The 18,052-nt window shown below is 38.2% G+C and overlaps 1 protein-coding gene across 2 annotated transcripts in view; it reads left to right on the top strand.

Annotated features, from left to right (window-relative positions):
- ptprga (protein tyrosine phosphatase receptor type Ga) overlaps positions 1-17,522 on the top strand; it is a 430,472-nt gene extending 412,950 nt beyond the window's left edge. For both annotated transcript variants that reach the window (XM_036559788.1, XM_036559789.1), the window contains 9 exons: positions 370-505; positions 1,352-1,498; positions 4,856-4,949; positions 6,137-6,213; positions 7,533-7,661; positions 7,906-8,052; positions 9,342-9,484; positions 12,937-13,072; positions 14,555-17,522. In XM_036559788.1, the coding sequence (XP_036415681.1) occupies positions 370-505; positions 1,352-1,498; positions 4,856-4,949; positions 6,137-6,213; positions 7,533-7,661; positions 7,906-8,052; positions 9,342-9,484; positions 12,937-13,072; positions 14,555-14,701 (1,156 nt within the window). In that variant the 3' untranslated portion in view covers positions 14,702-17,522. The remainder of the gene's footprint in view (positions 1-369; positions 506-1,351; positions 1,499-4,855; positions 4,950-6,136; positions 6,214-7,532; positions 7,662-7,905; positions 8,053-9,341; positions 9,485-12,936; positions 13,073-14,554) is intronic.
- The last annotated feature ends 530 nt before the right edge of the window (positions 17,523-18,052 follow it).

The following is an 18,052-nucleotide window of genomic DNA, read 5'->3' as shown; positions in this document are numbered from 1 at the left end:
ACAAAACCTCATATCTCTGAAATGGTAAGTTAAATGTTTAAAATAATGCGATTTTATTACATTTTGCATTTGGTCCATTTGTCATTAAATATTTACACAATTAAAAAGGGGCAGCTGAGGTTTTCAGTTGTGAGGTTTTGATCTGACAAACTGCATATCAAATGTCGGATTAATATCATCACTACCATGCAAAAACCTTCCATCAAACGTAACTTAAAGTTACCTTTGGCATTTTGTTAAAATTTCATCAAAGAGCAATTAGCAGTGGTGCAAAATTAATTGGAAAATATCTGTTGCATTAACTTCCATTACAAGTTAAGACTGTGAAAATGCTTAACATGTGTTTGTGTGTGTGTGTGAACTCCTCAGTGCTGGTGTGGGCAGGACTGGGACATACATTGTGATTGACAGTATGCTGCAGCAGATTAAGGATAAAGGCTCAGTGAACGTGCTGGGATTCCTTAAACACATCCGCACGCAAAGGAACTACCTAGTTCAAACTGAGGTTAGTCCCGAGTGAGTGAGTGTATATGTGTTTGTTTTTGCACTTTTTCAGTACAAAAATGGTTTAAAAAAAAGTTTAACCAGGATTCTTGACTTTGTGAATTTTTTTTTCTTTACAACATCAAGACCATGTTTAATGTGATTAAAACTTAAATTGTGGGGTCTCTTGAGTGGCCAAGAGTCCAAGAGAGCACAGTTGGCTCTCACTCTCTTGGCAAAGCGGCAGTTTGAGAAGATGCAGGTATATGAGTACTAGTAGGTCATATAGCGATGCACTCTCAGAAATAAAGATGCGAAACTATCACTGGGGCAGTACTTCTGTTGTCACTGGGGTGGTACCCTTAAGGGTTCATCTCAGTACCTTTAGCCAGGGAACATAACTGTACCATAATCCATTGAAATTAGATTTTAGATTAGATATAAAGTTTTACTGACTCCACACACCCCGTCTTGTCTCCAGGCTTTTTATTTTATTGTTCTGTTTTAAACCGTGACCCTGAAGGATAAGCGACTTAGAAAATGTGTGTGTGTGTGTTCTGTTTTAAAACATTAGGTTATGAAAAGGTACAAATACATACTTTTCATCTGGAAAAAAAGGTACACAGTTGGACCTTGAAACCACTGTTGTACTTTTGAGGGAACATTTACATTGTTTATACCTTGATGAACCAAAAATGTACAGAACCTTTATTTTTAACAGTGTATGACCCCACATACTAACAAGGTATAAAAACAAACAGTTGTGTCTGTGTGTGAGTGTTGGAGATCAGTCATTCTTGTAATTTTGACACTTTCTGTCTCTCTCTCTCTCTCTTTCTCTCTCTCTCTCTCTCTCTCATATCTTTAGGAGCAGTATGTGTTTATCCATGATGCCTTGCTAGAGGCTATTCTGGGGAAGGAGACGGAAGTGTTGTCCAGTCAGTTGCACAGCTACGTCAACAGTATCCTGACCCCCGGCCCCAGTGGCAAGACCCGGCTGGAAAAACAGTTCAAGGTCAGGACACGGTCAAAAGCTCTTTTTCTTTCTCTCTCTGTCTTTTTCTGTCTCTCTATTAGATGTGGGAAAATGCTGAAGGTGGCAATTCATCTGCATCACAGCAAGAAGGGCCTGGGTTTAATTCCCCAGTCAGGCGGCATGTTCTCCTGGTGTCTGTGTGGGCTTCCTCCCACAGTCCAAACACATGCTGTCAGGCGAATTGGAGATGCTAAATTGCCCCTAAGTGTGAGTGTGTGTGAATGTATATGTCTGTGTGTCTGCCTTGTGATGGACTGGCGGCCTGTCCAGGGTGTTTCCTGCCTTATGCCCAGTGACCGCTGGGATAAGTTCCAGCATTTGCCGTGACCCAGGAGGATAAACTAATTAGATAATGTGTGTGTGTATTTGGACACCTTTTTTAAATATCATTCAAAATCAAACCAAAAAAATCAAATCAAATCAGACTGTGATGAAACTTTGCACTATTACAGTGCATTGAATCAAATTGAATCATTGTGTGGTCAGAGAGTTACACTGATACAATCTATCTTTCTCAGAATCTCCATTTTCTCTCTTCAAAAATAATAGTACTAATTGTAAAAAAAATCATTAAATGAAATTTAATTTAAATTTAATTTTATTATTATTAATAATAATAATAATAATAATAATGTCATCGAGGACGACAACAATAATCTGTGTTGAACACAATAATAATGTTAATTTGAGATGGTTTCCAGATTTCCAGAGAATTCCAAAGTTTTCTTTTTCTATTACATCTTCTTTCAGCTCGCTCTCTTGCTCTCTCGCTCTCTTGCTCTCTCACTCTCTCTTTCTCACTTATTCTCATTTCATTAACTTCAAAACAAAGTTTATGTAATTAGGACAAAACGACATAGATGAATTAAAGTTAAGGGGAAAAACAGCCTCTCTGGGCTTTCATTTCAGATGTCAGTCATGGCAGCAGGGCCAGGCCCAGTGCACTGTCGCTGTGGGAGATGGCAGTAGATGGGCGGGTTGTGGAACTTTAATTGGCTCTCATCTCTCTCTCACACATAATGCACTCTGTCCCCCTGGTTATGTTAGATTGGGGGCGTTCATGCAGAACAGTGGAAGCCATCATGTTTTTAATGTAATTAGCCCTGAGGCTAAAGTTGAAGTTCATCTTTTTTCCCCCCTCTGTTCATTTCAGGGAAATGTTTCCTCCAACTGACTGTGTAAATAGGCCTCATTTCTCTCCCAGCAGTCTATAGATTTCTACTTAATGGTTAGGGTGAATGGCTGCATGGGATTTTGTGTTTTTATTATATTTTGTCATGTCTGTGTCTCTATTTGGAGCTGCGGTAGTATTCACTGCACAAGAGTGTGCTAATAACCAAATGTAGAATTTTAGACCTTTTTTCTTGCCGTTAGTTTTTGTATTTAAAAAGCAGCCAAGACATGTTTGTGTCTGAAGTTTCCTTTTGTAGTTTTGCACTAGAATTTGGAGGCTACTTAGGGTTTCTGTTAGCTGGCAAATACTGATGTTTTACTGGAAGAAGCAAGACAAGAAAGTTAAAATCCTTCCAGACATAATGTCTGGTAATGTAATCATCTGAAGTGCATATAAAATCCTGTGACAGTGAGGAAGACTGCTTTAACAGGGGTCATGTCCACAATTCCTTTTGTCTTTTGTAATGAATGTAGGACTCCTTTTGAAGAAAATAGTTTTTGTTTAAATGCAGGTGTTTAAGTGTAGCCAATGGGTTGGTGATAGCCACTAGGAGTTAGCTTGTATCCCCTCGTTCTAACAGTTAACAGCTTTGCTCAAAGTCTGCATACACTTTATTTGACCATTTACAAGAATGTTTCTACTAATCTGAGGGTTCATAAAGGCTTATTTTCATTATCCACTAATGACTAATCATTGCTTTCTGCATCTCGTACGCAACGCTGTTGGGGAGCAGTCCAGGTTTGCTGCTCGTGCTGTGTCACTCAGGTTAAAAACTGGAGATTGTTATAGATTGAATGTGTTGCAAGGGGCTGAGAAGCTTAGTTACATCAAATCAAATCACGTTTATTGTCACATCACATTTACACAGGTGTGAATCTTAGGTGCGTAGCACTCTTGTAGTACTTAATTACAAAAATATAGTAAAAATATATATACACATTAGGCTCTAAATATACACATTAATATACACCAGTGTTGCACCATTTCCAATGTACAGTTTTTGTAACAGTAATATAGGTATAATAGGAAATAAAAGCTATGATACAGTTGTACACATTCCCATATATGCAGTTAGTGAGTCTGAGGTAGATAAATGAGATACAGGGTACACAGGGGACATTTGACTTTGAGTCTGCAGGAGCTATGAAGACATGGAAAAAATAAGATTATCAACCATGCCGTAAGCCAACAATATGTTGTTGTTAAAACATTATTGCTAATTGTTGATTTTTTTAAACCTATTTCAGAATATCTCCATTTTTGTTTTCAGTTTTTGACATAATTTGAAAATACCTGTTGCCTTTTCACGTTTGGTGTAAATTTCAATTAATAGATCAAAAGAAACAGCCCAAAATTACTTGGACAAAAAGTCTGGTTCCCTTGACTTACATTAAAAGTTAGGTATGTTTTTTCCTTTTCCTGTAAAGTTACCATTTTGGAGATACAGGGTTTTGTTCTGACAGCAGCAATATGCAGTAGGTAAAGTTTGAACTACCCTTTCATGTCATGTTTTTGGACAATACCCAATATATCACTGTCAAAAAGAACCATCTACTACATTTCGTTAAGCAGAAAATTGTCCAAATTTGACAATTTGTCATTTCAGAATACATTTTGTTTAGATATTTAAGATGTTTAAGAAAGAGATTTTCTGTTTTTGACCTCCAGCCGTAATACTTCAAACATTCTCCCTGCTAATGCATTTTAAACCATACAGCCCTGGGTGTGGTTCTTCTGAATGATGGAATTATATGGAGTGATTTGGAGTGAGGAAGTACTTATATGTTTATCTTAAGGTGTTTACTTAATAAAGTACATAGAGGTTTCCTCTGAAATGGCTGGACATTTAGCTTTAGCAGTTGCTTTGATTTGCTCAAGCTCTGATTGGTCCATGGCAGAGCAGCTAAAGGGTAAACGAGGTGAGGGTTGTGTTTTGGTTCATCTGAGTACGAGTGATCAAACATTTTAGTGTTTACTCAGGTCCTGTCAGGTGTTTTGTCTGTCTGAGTCTGTTTATCTTGTGTACTGTCACTTTGTCAGTGTCAGATGTGTCTGAAGATAGCAAAAAAAGGATTTTTCCAGTCAGCCACGGATTATTTTATGCTGTTATTGTAAATATGTTCATTGTAAAACATGCAATGTGTTTCTTTTTCCTTTTCTAGCTGGTGACTCAGTGTAACGCAAGGTTTGCAGAGTGTTTCAGTGCACAAAAGGAGTGCAACAAGGAGAAGAACCGCAACTCATCTGTAGTTCCATGTAAGTTACACACATCTCAGTAACGCCCTTCTGTAACATCCTCTTTCCTTTGTCCGTAGCACTTTACTAGATGCTATTGACTTACTACATTTAGTGCATCAGAAGTTTGGACACATCTGATTTAGTCTATGACTTGGTAATAATGGTGGGTAGTAATGAAATATATATATATATATATATATATATATATATATAATTTTCAAAATGTCTACATAATTAACCCCTTACCAAGCTTAAGTTTTATTACACACTTCTATAACCTAAGAAAAGCTCCATTAGTTTGCATTGAAGTCCCTGTAGTTACTGAATAGTAACCCTTAGTATGTAATAAACCTGGAGTGTTAAGGGGTTAAATCATGAGGTGGTAGACTTTTAGAGTGGTTTGATGTGAAATGCTCTGTTCTCCAAAAACTTATTGAGTCAGAAATGTTCACAGTGGTGCCGAAAAGTTCTAGACAAACAATCCAGACAATCCAAATGCTTAACACCTCTGAAAGCTAACTCGCACTGAAAAAAAGTTATTACTTGAAATGGTTACAAATACTCTGCCTAATACTGCATTCATGTTTACGTTGAAAAAAACAGTAGTAGGAGTATGTGGCTCATGGCAGCATGAAGCCATGCAAACGTTGGCATGTGTCACAGAGCCGGCGAAAATGAATGATTATCAGAGGTGGAAGAGGCAGGAAGACACTATGTACTCTTTTAATTGTTGTTGTATTATACTAAGTTTGTCTGGAATTCAACAATGAGACGATTGGCATCCAATGCTGTGTTTCACCGCAAAATTTGGGAATATTGAACTCTTGATGAAATGCTACGCAGCTACATTGACAACAATGGAATATCCAGTTTTCTGTCATCCGTCTACCGCAAATATGTGAACGCAGCATGATGCCTGAGACATTGTTTTATGATAGAAAATTTTGGCCTAAAATGTTTTGACATGATTTCACTGTTTTAAAATGGTGAAAATAGTGAAAATATAGAAAATTATTTGCTTGTGTCCAAATTTTTTAACTAGTACTGTCCAACATCCTAGTACCACAATTGCAACATATTCATTCTTACATACTACATGCACATACCAGACAAAACCTCACCCACTCATTGACCCTGTCACAGCTCCTGTTATTAAACCTCTACAATGTGTTCCGCAACCTGATTGGATGTTTTTTCCCTCTCAGCGGAGAGAGCGCGTGTGGGCTTGGCTCCTCTACCTGGTATGAAAGGCACTGATTACATCAACGCCTCTTACATCATGGTGAGTGCATATCACATCCGATACTGTTGAACATTAACTCAGCCAGCACACAAGCCCACTATAGCATGTCTCAGTAGACTCTGCGCTGTGTAGAATCTGTGGAGTCAGCAGCTGCTGCTGTATTTTCTCTGTAGAGCCTGTCTGACATTATTGAATGTTTTTTTGTCATATTTTTAGCAGTGCAGGATGAAGCTGAGGAGAATGACTTTATTTATTACTAAAACCGCAGTGCGCATTTATATTTTACATTGCAGGCATATAACAGATAGAGACAGCCATGAGTAGAATTAAACAGGGTGAACATGTTTCTTTTTTGTTACACATGCAGACAGTGTTTGTCATCCAGTGAGGCCTGTATTTTCAACAAGCTTTACATTTTATATGTAGGGCTTTCACTGTCTATTATATTAGTAATCGAGTGATCTACTAGGTATTTTGATATTTTAATCAAACAGAGTTTTTAAAAAGGCCAAACAATAAAACGGACTTAACAAGAGTAGACCATGTGCAGCATTTCAGAAATGGTAAAATACAAAGTCATAGGTCTGTCCATCAGGCTCTGTTTCTCATTGTAATATAGACCTGTAGGCTAATTTAAAGGGCCCTTATCTTACAATTTTCTTCTTGTTTTTTTCTCTTGTGTGGGTTTATGTACCCTAAACAATTCATGTTCATATGACTATATCCAACCTCTCTTTTCCTTTTAACATTAAACAGACTGTTTTTGTTACTGTGCCTTTAAGATTGATATATGTAAATGAACCTCTGCCCTCATTGCCCTGTATTGTGCCTCATTCAAAAAGCAGTCTGGGCTGAAACACTCTTTATAACCTCAGCGTGACTGGGCGGGGCTAAAGTGCTGTAGGCTGATTAGGCGAATATACGTAAATACATTTGGTTTTTGTGACATCACAAAAACAGTGAATTCAAAATGGGCTGCTTTTGCAGCATAGTTTGCATATATTGATATATGCAAATATATACATTTTCAGACTTCTTTTTCCATGAAATAGGCCCTTTAAAATATGCTTGTAAGAAAATAATTTAATAAAATAACCATCCTGCAAATTGCTAGCTAATCGCTATTGATTCACAGAGAACGTGCATTGTATTTGAGGATTGATTTAATTGATTTATCGTGACAGCCCTAATTATTTTCACCTCTTAGAGGACGCTAAAGCGCTTTTATGGATGGATGAATAAATGGATAGTTGTCATTTATACACAACTAAATACACAACTAAAGTATTTTGGTTGCTTCTAATACTGCTGATTGTTCTGTCTTGAAATCAGAAAGGCTGAGTGTTTGTTTTCCACAGGGCTACTACCGCAGCAATGAGTTCATCATTACCCAGCATCCTTTGCCTCACACCACTAAAGACTTCTGGAGGATGATCTGGGACCACAACGCTCAGATCATCGTCATGCTGCCTGACAACCAGGGGCTGGTGGGTACCTTTAGCTCTGGAGAAGATCTAAAGTAGCGTAGGGGGAGGTCACAGTGTGAGCAGGGGTCAGAAACCCAGGCTTACATCAGAGGTGTCCATCAGAGGGTAGTGGGGGTGGGCTGTAAAGGTGGGTTATATAACTGCTCCAACTGTTCAGTCAATATGGCATGATTTCATCCCTGTTTTCTTTTTTCTTCTCTCTCTTCGCCCCCACCCCGGTCCGTCTGTCTCTTTATGTGTGTAGGCTGAGGATGAGTTTGTTTACTGGCCGAGTCGAGAGGAAGCCATGAACTGTGAGGCCTTCACTGTCACGCTCATTAGCAAAGACAGACTCTGCCTGTCCAACGAGGAGCAGATCATCATCCACGACTTTATCCTGGAGGCTACACAGGTGTGTGTGTGTGTGCACGCATGTTAGGGCCAGACTGATGTTGGTTGGCCCATAAAATAATCTGATATTGAGGTCCTGCAAATTTATCAGCATCTGTGAAAATTACACCTGTAAAGCACTGATAGACTCTGCCCAAACATTTGCATGTCTAATGTTTCTTCTGAAATCAAGGATATTAATAGGGAGCATGTCCCTTTTTTCTAAGTAACAGACTCTAATATTCTGGGAAGGCTTCACACTAGATGTTAAAGCATTTTTGTGAGGATTTGATTGCATTCAGTCACAATGAATGAGGTCAGGTACTGATGCTGGATAATTAGTCCTGAATTATAAGCACCACTCCAACTCCCCCCAAAGGTACTGGATGGTCATCATTCCAGCAAATGCGGCTTCACTGCTTCACAGCTCGATGCTGGGGGGATTTATACCCCTCTAGCCGATGCTTGTTCATTTTACATGATGACCTTAGGCTCCAGGGCATCCCATTCTATTAGCAATGCTTTTCTATAGAGATTTTACAAGCTGTGTGTGTGTGCGTCGTTTATATTGTACCAAACAGACATCTTTGATGCAAGGAATTTATTGTTTTGACTCCTCTTTGTTAAAATGTTATGTTATGATGTCAATAACGCGAGTCTGTTAAGTGCACTCATGCTGTACTTGAATGTGGTTGTTACCAAAATGTTGAAGTGTAATTATGTCAATGTGCTAAATACTCAGTTGCCTCTTACCTTTGGTGATTTTATGTGAATAGGCAACTGATTTTTCATTTAAGAATTTAAAAATGCCAGGGTGACCCATTAAAGAGCAAATAGTGTTATTTATTGTCCAGCTTTGGCTAATAGTTTTTCATGGATTTGTTTAGCGTACACAGTGTGAGGTTCAAGTACGTAAAATAGAAAAACTGCTAATAACAGGCTAAAATAAATAAATTGGCTGTAAAGAAATGGAAATAATGTCTTTCTTGCAATGGACTGGCGATCTGTCCAGGGTGCTTCCTGCCTTCTGCCCAGTGACCGCTGGGATAGGCTTCAGCTTCCCCCGTGACCCAGAAGGATAAGCAGTTTAGAAAATGTGTGTGTGTGTGTGTGAATTGGAAATCGGTCATAAAAATTCATGATGGGTGAACTTCTATATAAAGCCCAGTGATAATGTTTTTTGCAAAGTCACAGTGGAAGTAAATACTCAGTCTGCAACAGTACTGATATGACAGGAACTTTTCAGACTGTCCCATTGCTACTGTGTTTATTATGTCTGTCTAAAGACTGATGTACGTGTCTTCCCCTCAGGATGACTATGTGCTGGAGGTGCGTCATTTTCAGTGCCCAAAATGGCCCAACCCGGACGCCCCCATCAGCAGCACCTTCGAGCTCATCAACATCATCAAAGAAGAGGCCATGACCCGGGACGGCCCCACTATAGTGCACGACGAGTGAGTTCTGACCTCAGGCCAGTTCTGGCTGATCTCTGTCAGTGCTACTGAATAGGGTTTGGTATTGGGAACTGCCCTGTGAACAACCGCTGACCTGGAATAGATTACCTAATCTGCTTCTGCAGGGATTCAGATGGACCAAGACACATATTAAAGGAAAATCATATTTGGAAAATAATGTTTACACAGTTTTCCCCTTCCCCCAAATATAGACCTGCCTAGACGAGTTTGGTGTTGAAGTTTGCTTCTTTAGTTTTCCACTGTAGCTATTTGGCTAATGTACACAAGGCAAATGTTTGGGCACCCCTGGTCAAATTACATACTTGATTTCTGAAGTTAAAAGAGGCAAAAGTCATTTTACATTTTTCTGCTAATGTTAATGCACAGCTATTTTATATTTCATCAATTTTAAAAAACGTGAGTGGACATTCTTCAGAACGTCATTCAGCTTCTTATGCCTTAATTGACTTGGTAAGACTGGTGATGCAGGTCAAGAACTGTCATTGGGAATTAGCTGATGACAATTCCAGAGCACAATAAATTCTCTGACTCTGTAAACATTGTGCTAACACTGAACAACCGTGTTCTCCTCTAAGCAGCAGACTAAGGTTCTGAAAATGAAGCTAATTGATGTCTACAAAGCAGCGAAAGCTATAAAAATTGCTTCCAGCTCACAAATTTCACTGTTCAAAATGCCATTAAGAAACATCAGTTAAGGGGAGCTATGGAACACATGGTAGAACACCAGGAACACTCTAAGATATAACTGCTTGTATGCTGGTTAGGAAGAGTGAGTGAAAATTCCTAAAACAGGAACAAAAAGGCTCCTAGCTGGCTACACGAAGCTTTCGCAAGCTTTGCTATCTGCCACAAGACATGTTACTAAGAACTGACTTAGTATGGTTTCCAAACTTTTGCATATGCCACAGTTTTAGTTTTTCTGTTTTTAAGTTCAGATTTTAAGTCATTTAAAGTGATGTTTGCATTAACATTTGCAGGAAAAATGTTATTTTATGAAGGTTTTTTTGCAGAAGTTTACTGCTTTTCACTTCAAAAAATGGCAGAATGTGTCATTTGGCCAGTGATGTCTAAAACTATTTTCTAAAATCTGTAGCTTACAAGTAATGGAACCTTATAAGTCAATCAATTAGCAACTGCATGCCTGAATCACACATTTACCTTAAACCGCATCAAGCTGTTATTTAACCTCAAACAGACTTATGTGGGATGTGTGGTTTCTGACACTGACATACTTTTATGACAGAAATGGATGAAAATTGGACAAAGTTCAGGCTGCTGTGTGACATAGCTATATTACTATTTTTATAGATACCAGTACAACATACAGTGACAGAATCCACATAAGCAGCTCTATTTGAGATAATTTATCGCAGCATGTGTGGCATGCATCTAATCTGGTGGCTGTAGGCTTCAATGATTTGTTAGCACACTTCAAAGACCAAATATGTCTTGGCTGATTGAGTACACTTGGTGTAGGGGGGTAAATTTAATGTTTCACCGAACAATTCCTTTAATTTAGGATAATGCACTTTCACATAACTGACATGTTGAGGCTTTAAATGCCTCTGTACATGAGGTCAGTGATGTGGGAATGTCCTTTGGCTCTTACAAGGTTCTGGTGTTTTTAAGTATCAGTTGAGCCCTTGGTTCAGTTCCCAGACTGACAAAGACAACACAAAGAAGCGAGAGTATGTCAGAGCCAAGAGGGACAAGTGTTTTTGAAAGGAGGTGGTAGGGATCCCAGAAGCTGAGAGGAGATATGCCCTCTGTTCTGGGGCGGTCGCTCTTTCAGCCAGAGAGGAGACATTTCACTGACAAACATGTCCCTTCTTTTATTGAATATGTCTCTAATTAATTCAACTATCTTTCTTAAAGCTCTTAGGGGCGATACCGCAGTAACAATACAGCTGCTAAAAGGCTCAATTAGTCGTTTTCTCTTTATCAGATGAGACGAGCAGGGCTTCATTAGCATAATGAATAAACATGAAGTGAGTCCAGTCTGGTGCTGCTGTTGGTGTTTTTGTGGTGAAGTAGTGAGTGTTGATATTAAAGGGACACTCATTATGTCTAAGTGGATCTCAGCACTTTCAGGTGGCGCACAATAATGCCGAAACAATACAAAAGGAATCTTTCACATAAAGGGGAAATCTGCAGGTCTTTGATCCTTGACAACTTTTTGTCTCAGTGATGTACATCCTCCAGTGTTTTCTAAAAGCACCTGCGTAGGACCAGACTGCTATAGGCAGCACTGCACTAACACTACACATGCTGTATTGAAACTGATGCAGTGTGCATTTTGAAAGCTTTCAAAGAAAAGAGTGCCTCCTGGCTTCTTTCATTGAAAAAGGTTTTGGCAAGTGGTCTAGAGTAAAGGAAGGTGTTTTTGTTTAGGTGTTCTACAGGCAGTGTGTATTTACTACATATACCTTATGCCTACTTGCAGTTAACCATCCATTACATATTCAATATGTTGGTAAAAAAGGCTCTTATGTTAAGTAAACTCATAACACTTCCTCTTTTTTCCCCACTGAGCTGCGATAACTCAATCTGACCTATCTGAACACTTCAGTAAAGTCTCGAAACTAATTCCAGCACCTGTTCTACAAAAAAGTAATGTATTGAAAACATTTTACAGTGTATTCTATTTATATTTTAAAATATACTGTCAGTATACAGTACTGTGAAAAAGTCAGAGACCATCCTTCATTTATTCATTTTTTAATCAAAACTGTTATTTATTTTTCCGAGATATTTCTGAAAAGATTAGATGTAAGATAATCCACTTTCATAAGGAAGGGCTAAGGTTGTTTCTGATTCTCCTTCCACTGTGAGAAGACGAAAAGAAATAAAGAAAAAAGAAAATTTGCAAATCAAGCAAAGAAACTGCTGGTGTTCTCAAACAATGGACTGACCACCCCAGTGTTTAGACGTCCACATCATTGAATGTGGTGGGATTACTTGGATTGTGAGAAGCAGAAAATGCAACCAACTTCTAAGACTGAACTTTGGAGGTGTGGAAAAATATCTCTGATATCTTTCAGAAACTGATAAGAATGGAAGCTGTAAAAAAGGCAAAGTCTGGACACACTGACTACTGAACATTTTGATACTGTGTTTAATTGTTTTGTAAAAAATTTCTGTTAAATGTATTTCTATTTTTTCCTGACACTGAAAAAGTGAGTAACTTGTACTTACTGGCTGTTTTGACTGGAAATTGAATAAATGAAGGTCTTAGACTTTTCTATTCATCCTACAAAACAACATCTAATTAACTGAATGAGGTGAAGGAAGACAATCTGATCTTATGAGCTTCAAGACTTTATCACTGAATGTCTCACTGACACTAAGTCATTGACTCTGTGAGAGTATTAATTGGTGCATGGCGTGCTGTAATGGTGTATGTATTTGTGTGTGTGTCTCTGCTTTGCCAGGTTCGGGGCAGTATCGGCTGGCATGTTCTGTGCCCTCACCACTCTGAGTCAGCAGCTGGAGAATGAAAATGCAGTTGGCGTCTATCAGGTGGCCAAGATGATCAACCTCATGAGACCTGGTGTCTTTACCGACATTGTGAGTACTTTCGTTTTCTGCTGGCCATGTTAACATTTTTGGGTGATGCTTTTTTTGAGGTTTACTGTATGGCCAAGAGAAAGTGATTCATTTCAAAATATCAAATTGTTGTTTTGACTATCACAGTTCCTTGAAAAAAAAACCTTTCTAGTGGCTATTCCGCCAGCGGAATGAAAATTGACTCATCAGATGTTTTTATTAATATAATCAAAAGTTCTTATTTAATTAAATATATAAAAATTCCAGGCTGAACTTCTGTGAAAAACATTAAAAAAAAAACAATTTTAAACAATATTTAAACAGTATTTAAAATAGTATTTTACATATTTGTTTTAATAAACCCTTTTTACAGTTAAGTATTTTGGAATCTTGGAGGGACTATACATGGTTCATTATTTTTCGGTTAATTTTTGTTTTTTAAATTCTGATTGTTCAATTTTTTTTTTTCCTTTTTTTCCTTTTTGAAGTTCCAGCTAAAGCCTGAGTGGACTGATATATCACTGCGATGAGCCACTTACTAATCTGAACATTACAAAACACGACTGAATGACTGAACTGAGTAGTGGACAAATATTTGATTAACAAGCTTAGTTTTGGTATTGTACTGGACTTGTGCATGCGCTCCATGACAAGTTACATACCTATTATTAACTGAAATATATAGCTGCTTATTTCATAGTCAAGTTTGCAAGATTTTGTTATTGGGATTTGGCGAGTTGGGTCATGAAAGAGCAGTGGAATTATGGCAGCAGCAGTGGGGTAAAGCAGACGATAAGAGCCAAAATTCATTTTTGTATTCATTTTTGTATTAATATGAATAATTGAATTTTTCGTGAAACATATTAAAACTGCCAACAAGTAACAGCCAGAACCAGCATGAAATAAAAGAAAAATACAGTAGAGTTTTTCCCATGTGTTCTAAATATATTCTAAATGTATTAATAATGTATTTGAAATATGTAACTTTTTATGTATTGTCATGGCAGTGTATTCAGTATTCAGCCATCACTGTTTTGCCCAACACTGGTAGCATATAAAGCTACTGCTTTGTAACAAGCAGTAGTGGTACACAAACAAGAGGAGATTTAAAGACCACCAGTGTGAAGAATATATTTTCACTCAGTTTAAATACCAGGCCGAGGTGTGGCTCGTATGTAAGGAAATCATTGGAGCACTTCAGGACTACAATTTCTCCATGTACACATATAAAGTGCAAACCTAATGCTAATAAATTGTAAATTGCTAACTAGCTGTTTACTGTGCTCCCGAAGAAAAAAATAAATAGTTTGGGCACCCTTGATATAGTGTTTACATGTATTTTTATTGTGATCTAAATGATCTGTTACAGATGCAGATCTAAACCATATTCATTCTCTCTCTGTCTCATTGGAGCCCCATCTTCAAAATGCCTGTGATGCTTCTGATAAAACTCTGTGCGTTAGTCTGAATACAGTGTGTTTTATGTCTCTATGTGTTTTACAGGAGCAGTACCAGTACCTTTACAAAGCTATGCTTAGTCTGGTCAGCACTAAAGAGAACGGAGCCGGCCCCATGTCCATAGACAGGAACGGCAGCATGGCCCTGTCCGACGAATCGGACCCCGCAGAGAGCATGGAGTCTCTCGTGTGAAGCTCCGAGACGGACGCCAAGAGGCACTTAATTTACTTTGTAAAACTTCAAGGACTAAGACAGACTTTTTCTGAGGCCTTTTTTGCCAGAACTTGGTTAAATGAATAACCTGATTACTTTTTTACACTGATAAAAAGTTTTTGATATTTATTTTTTCGCCATTTTATGTCTTAATGTTATCCTACTGAACATTTGCACCTATGTTTTTTGAGTTCACAACAAACAAAACACACTTCTGTCTAGTTTGCACTATGAAAATATCAGTGTTACTGCCTACTTCAGTCCTTCTCTATCTCTATTACTCTCTTCCTTTCTGTCTTTCTCTCTAGTTCTCTCTTTCACCGGCACCCAGGTTTTGACATTCCATTATAAAGCCCCACTCTACAGCTTAGGAACAATTCAGAAAAGATTGAAGATAAAAAAGAAATCCCTTCTTTCATCGAGTTATGAGAATCCGAAATTTTCAAACTCTCAAACAGCAGCTCATTAGCATTGAGTCACCAACAAGCAATATGGATTTCTATGCTAATTTTTGACTCTCTTTATGCATCCATTTAGCCTGTTAGACTCGTATTTTACTCTCTACAGGTGGTATTAAACAGCTACTGTGAACTTCATTCTTTTTTTTCGTTTTTTATTTTACAATTCATATTATGCTTTTAATATATATGAATATATCGTATCTCATTATAACTCGTGGTTTTGTAAATGTTAACTGTCATGAGCTTCTACACTTGGTTGAATGATTTCCTACACTTACAAATGACAAGTCCATGCCCTCTCTAGCACCCCCTGCTGGTTATGGTTCCTTTATGCTGCAAGCTGCTGCTAAATAACCTGATTTCAGTGGAATGAAGAAGTAATGTTGGTCATTTACTCATAGTAGTCGGTTATTCAGTGTCACATTTCATGGTCCATTCAGTTTTCTACTGCAACTCCACTCACTGACTAAAGCGGTCTCCATTATTATGCGATGCCTTTTGTACAGTCCAGTCTCATCTCTGCAGGTGTGTGGTGTACATGTGTGTCATGTATGGTGCTGGGTGTTTGTTTTTTTTCTGTTTTTTTTTTTCTTCCTGATTATTCAGAGAGGAAGTGTACACTATGCTCAGTCCAAGCTGGTTCTCTCAGAGCTCTCCTAAAGTTGCTGTTGAAGACGCTTCAGGCACATTTAGACACACATTTAGACACTACTCATATTTCATGCAGTTTCGTGCATTTAAAGAGAACCTGTGCAGTCTTCGCTTCATCACTCTTTCTCATACTACATAGCACAATGGCCTTGTTAACAGACCTTTTGCTCCAACAACCGCAGAAGGGACATTTGATTTGTAAAGTTTTACCAAAGACTTCAAACTCATCCGCTCGTCACTCGTTCACTTCCATAGCGGACAAAAAAAAAAAACAAAACAAAACCTATAAAAGAGCGTTTGTTGTCCGTGTCAACTAATGCAGAATGTTTTATCGTGTGTTTGTCAGGGTGTCAGGGAAAACTGACTTTCATTATGCTGAAAATATGATGAATTCCCCAGTTGACCGTTTAGCACTTACCCTACTTGTACTATTCTATGAAAAACGCTGTTTTTTGTTCAAAGAGTTTGAATTTAGAGGAACGGTGAAGATACATGAAGATGATGGGGATTGTAATGTTGTTTTGGATGTGAGGATGGAAGTATTTGTGCTTTTGTGAAGAATTTGATACCACATCCTCGAACTTAAGAAGAGCACTGACCTTGTTAATGATTTTGTGTCCTGATTCTTCTTGGAAAATGGAGAACTTGCAGCTTTCCGGCATTTGGGATAATATCCCAATATCCCAGTGTTGGTGAAAGTCTTTTTTTTACTCAATTTAGTCATTGCCATTTCCACTAGGTAGGTGCTACGAAGCTGGGAGGGTGAAGGCTACCACAGGCTTCCTCCAAGGCACGTGAAGCACCACCGGTTCTTTCTGAGGTGCTGCTAAAGCAACGTCATTGGACAGTTCAACACGCTTGGAGGAAGACGCTAACTGCTAATCACGTTAACAGATGCCTGCGTTAGCTTGCATCATGCTAAGCGATGGGCGGGTCATCCTACCCACCAATAGAGAGAGAGGAGAGGCCAGTTGTGCCCTCTAGGACGCTTGCTTACAGATGGCTGTGGCATCAGTGGGGATCAAACAAATCTCCAAGCGATAGGGCCAATGCTTATGCTGCAATTTAATCGAGAACATTACTATTATTAGGATTTTCTCCTCTTTTCTTTTTCTTTGAATGTACATACTTTTATTGCTTGTCTACCCACCGATTCTCTGAACACTTTGTACCTTGTCGTATGATCATAGAATTTTATTTTCATATAAAGCTGTTTTCCTTTCCACTTGCAGCTCCCTGAATGTTCTGTATGTGGGGGGGAAGTGTAAAAAGCCAGTGGTCCATTCACCGAGTGACTGACATCACATTCCACACAGTCCCCATGCCTCCCATACCACAAGGCAGTGATTGTGATATTCTCTTATCATTTTCTTTATCGTTTTTGTTTTGATTTCTTTCAAAAAAGAATCTAGTTTGTTTTTTTTGTGTCTGATTCTGTTGTGCGAGGGTGTCATAGGATAGCTCTTATAAGCCACTGATTACGTTTCTCCCATTGACTTGTTCCAAGCAGGTGGGTGTCGACATCACATCCTCTTTTTGTAATCTGGAATAACACAAAACGAAGGAAAAAGTGTTTTTCTTGTTTTGTTGAAAGCTATATCAAAGCATTCTATTATAGTGTTATTTAATATGTAAATTGTATTGCTATACATAAAATAAAATATGGGTTTTGATGTACTTTAAGCATATCATGCAGTCTGCGTTGTGCTGTCTGTATCTGTGTGTTTGTTTTTTGAAAAACTTTTGATCCATTCAATCCTCAAAATGTTGCTCAGCTGCATCGAAACTATGAAGACGAGACTTGGCTCAGAAGACTCAATGGGCGTCATTGACCAACCATTCTTAACATGAAATTTCTTTGTGTTAAGATTCTGACATTCACCAATCCACAATTGGGATTTGTCCCTGGGTAAGAACAGAATCTATATACACACACAAGAGCACAAGATTCTGTGGTTGAAGGTTATGAATCTGACGTAGACTTTTTCTTACGACCTTTCTCAAGAACAAATTTAAGAAAAAAACATATATATAATTATATAAAACTTATTATATAAGAATATTGGTGAATGAGGCACATTGTCTTTTACATCTTTGCTTCCAAGCCACTTTCTTTACCTGAATGCTAGTAACTGTGGTTCTATGAGTTCTGAATGAAGACTGGGAACAGCGGACACCTGAGCATTAATTGAAGCTCTTATTCAAGTCAATGTTTTTT

The sequence above is a fragment of the Colossoma macropomum genome, unplaced genomic scaffold, assembly GCF_904425465.1.
Source record: "Colossoma macropomum unplaced genomic scaffold, Colossoma_macropomum, whole genome shotgun sequence".
Lineage (NCBI taxonomy): Eukaryota > Metazoa > Chordata > Actinopteri > Characiformes > Serrasalmidae > Colossoma > Colossoma macropomum.
Note: the sequence above shows the minus strand (reverse complement) of the source record. Positions and strands in the feature narration are given on the sequence as shown.